Raw genomic sequence first — 650 nt, forward strand, 5'->3', positions numbered from 1 at the left:
GCCCCGGGCCAGAGAACATAGTGAGGTCGGTGGGGTGGGCTGGAGTGCCCCGGGCCTGAGAACGTAGTGAGGTCTGTGGGGTGGGCTGGAGTGCCCCGGGCCAGAGAACGTAGTGAGGTCTGTGGGGTGGGCTGGAGTGCCCCGGGCCAGAGAACGTAGTGAGGTCTGTGGGGTGGGCTGGAGTGCCCTGAGCCAGAGAACATAGTGAGGTCTGTGGGGTGGGCTGGAGTGCCCTGGGCCAGAGAATGTAGTGAGGTCTGTGGGGTGGGATGTCCTGGGGAATGGGGTGGGTGGTTTGGGGGCTGCTTTTTGTTGTTGGTGAGTCCCTGTTCAGTATTTGTAGAGCTGACAGTCTGTTGTTATCATGCATTGTAGTAATGCTTCCCTTTTCTGTTGTCAGGCCTTTCCGAAAGGTGAATGAGAAAGGCGTCTTACTCTGGGATAAAATCCACAAGTTACAGAAAGGCCAGATTTACAAGCAGGTATCTCTTCACCAGTTTGTCCTTTTTGTTGCTTTGCTTTGTGATCAGCAAATCACGGGAACAGCAGATACTCACCGACTCCCCATTGTGCCCAGTGCCATCTGATCTTTGAATTGACTGTTTATAATTAGGTGGTAAAACTTAGGCCAAAGTCAATATATATATATA

At 52.3% G+C, this 650-nt stretch overlaps 1 protein-coding gene across 3 annotated transcripts in view; it reads left to right on the top strand.

Moving 5' to 3' along the window:
* Nt5dc3 (5'-nucleotidase domain containing 3) overlaps positions 1-650 on the top strand; it is a 62,242-nt gene that overhangs the window by 41,214 nt on the left and 20,378 nt on the right. For all 3 annotated transcript variants that reach the window (XR_607614.2, XR_001872689.1, XM_008843160.2), the window contains exon 10: positions 401-482. Coding sequence is in view for 1 of the 3 variants with exons in the window: in XM_008843160.2 (XP_008841382.1) it covers positions 401-482 (82 nt within the window). In the remaining 2 variants the exon portion in view is untranslated. The remainder of the gene's footprint in view (positions 1-400; positions 483-650) is intronic.

Source organism: Nannospalax galili, unplaced genomic scaffold, assembly GCF_000622305.1.
Source record: "Nannospalax galili isolate Female #2095 unplaced genomic scaffold, S.galili_v1.0 scaffold39, whole genome shotgun sequence".
Classification (NCBI taxonomy): domain Eukaryota; kingdom Metazoa; phylum Chordata; class Mammalia; order Rodentia; family Spalacidae; genus Nannospalax; species Nannospalax galili.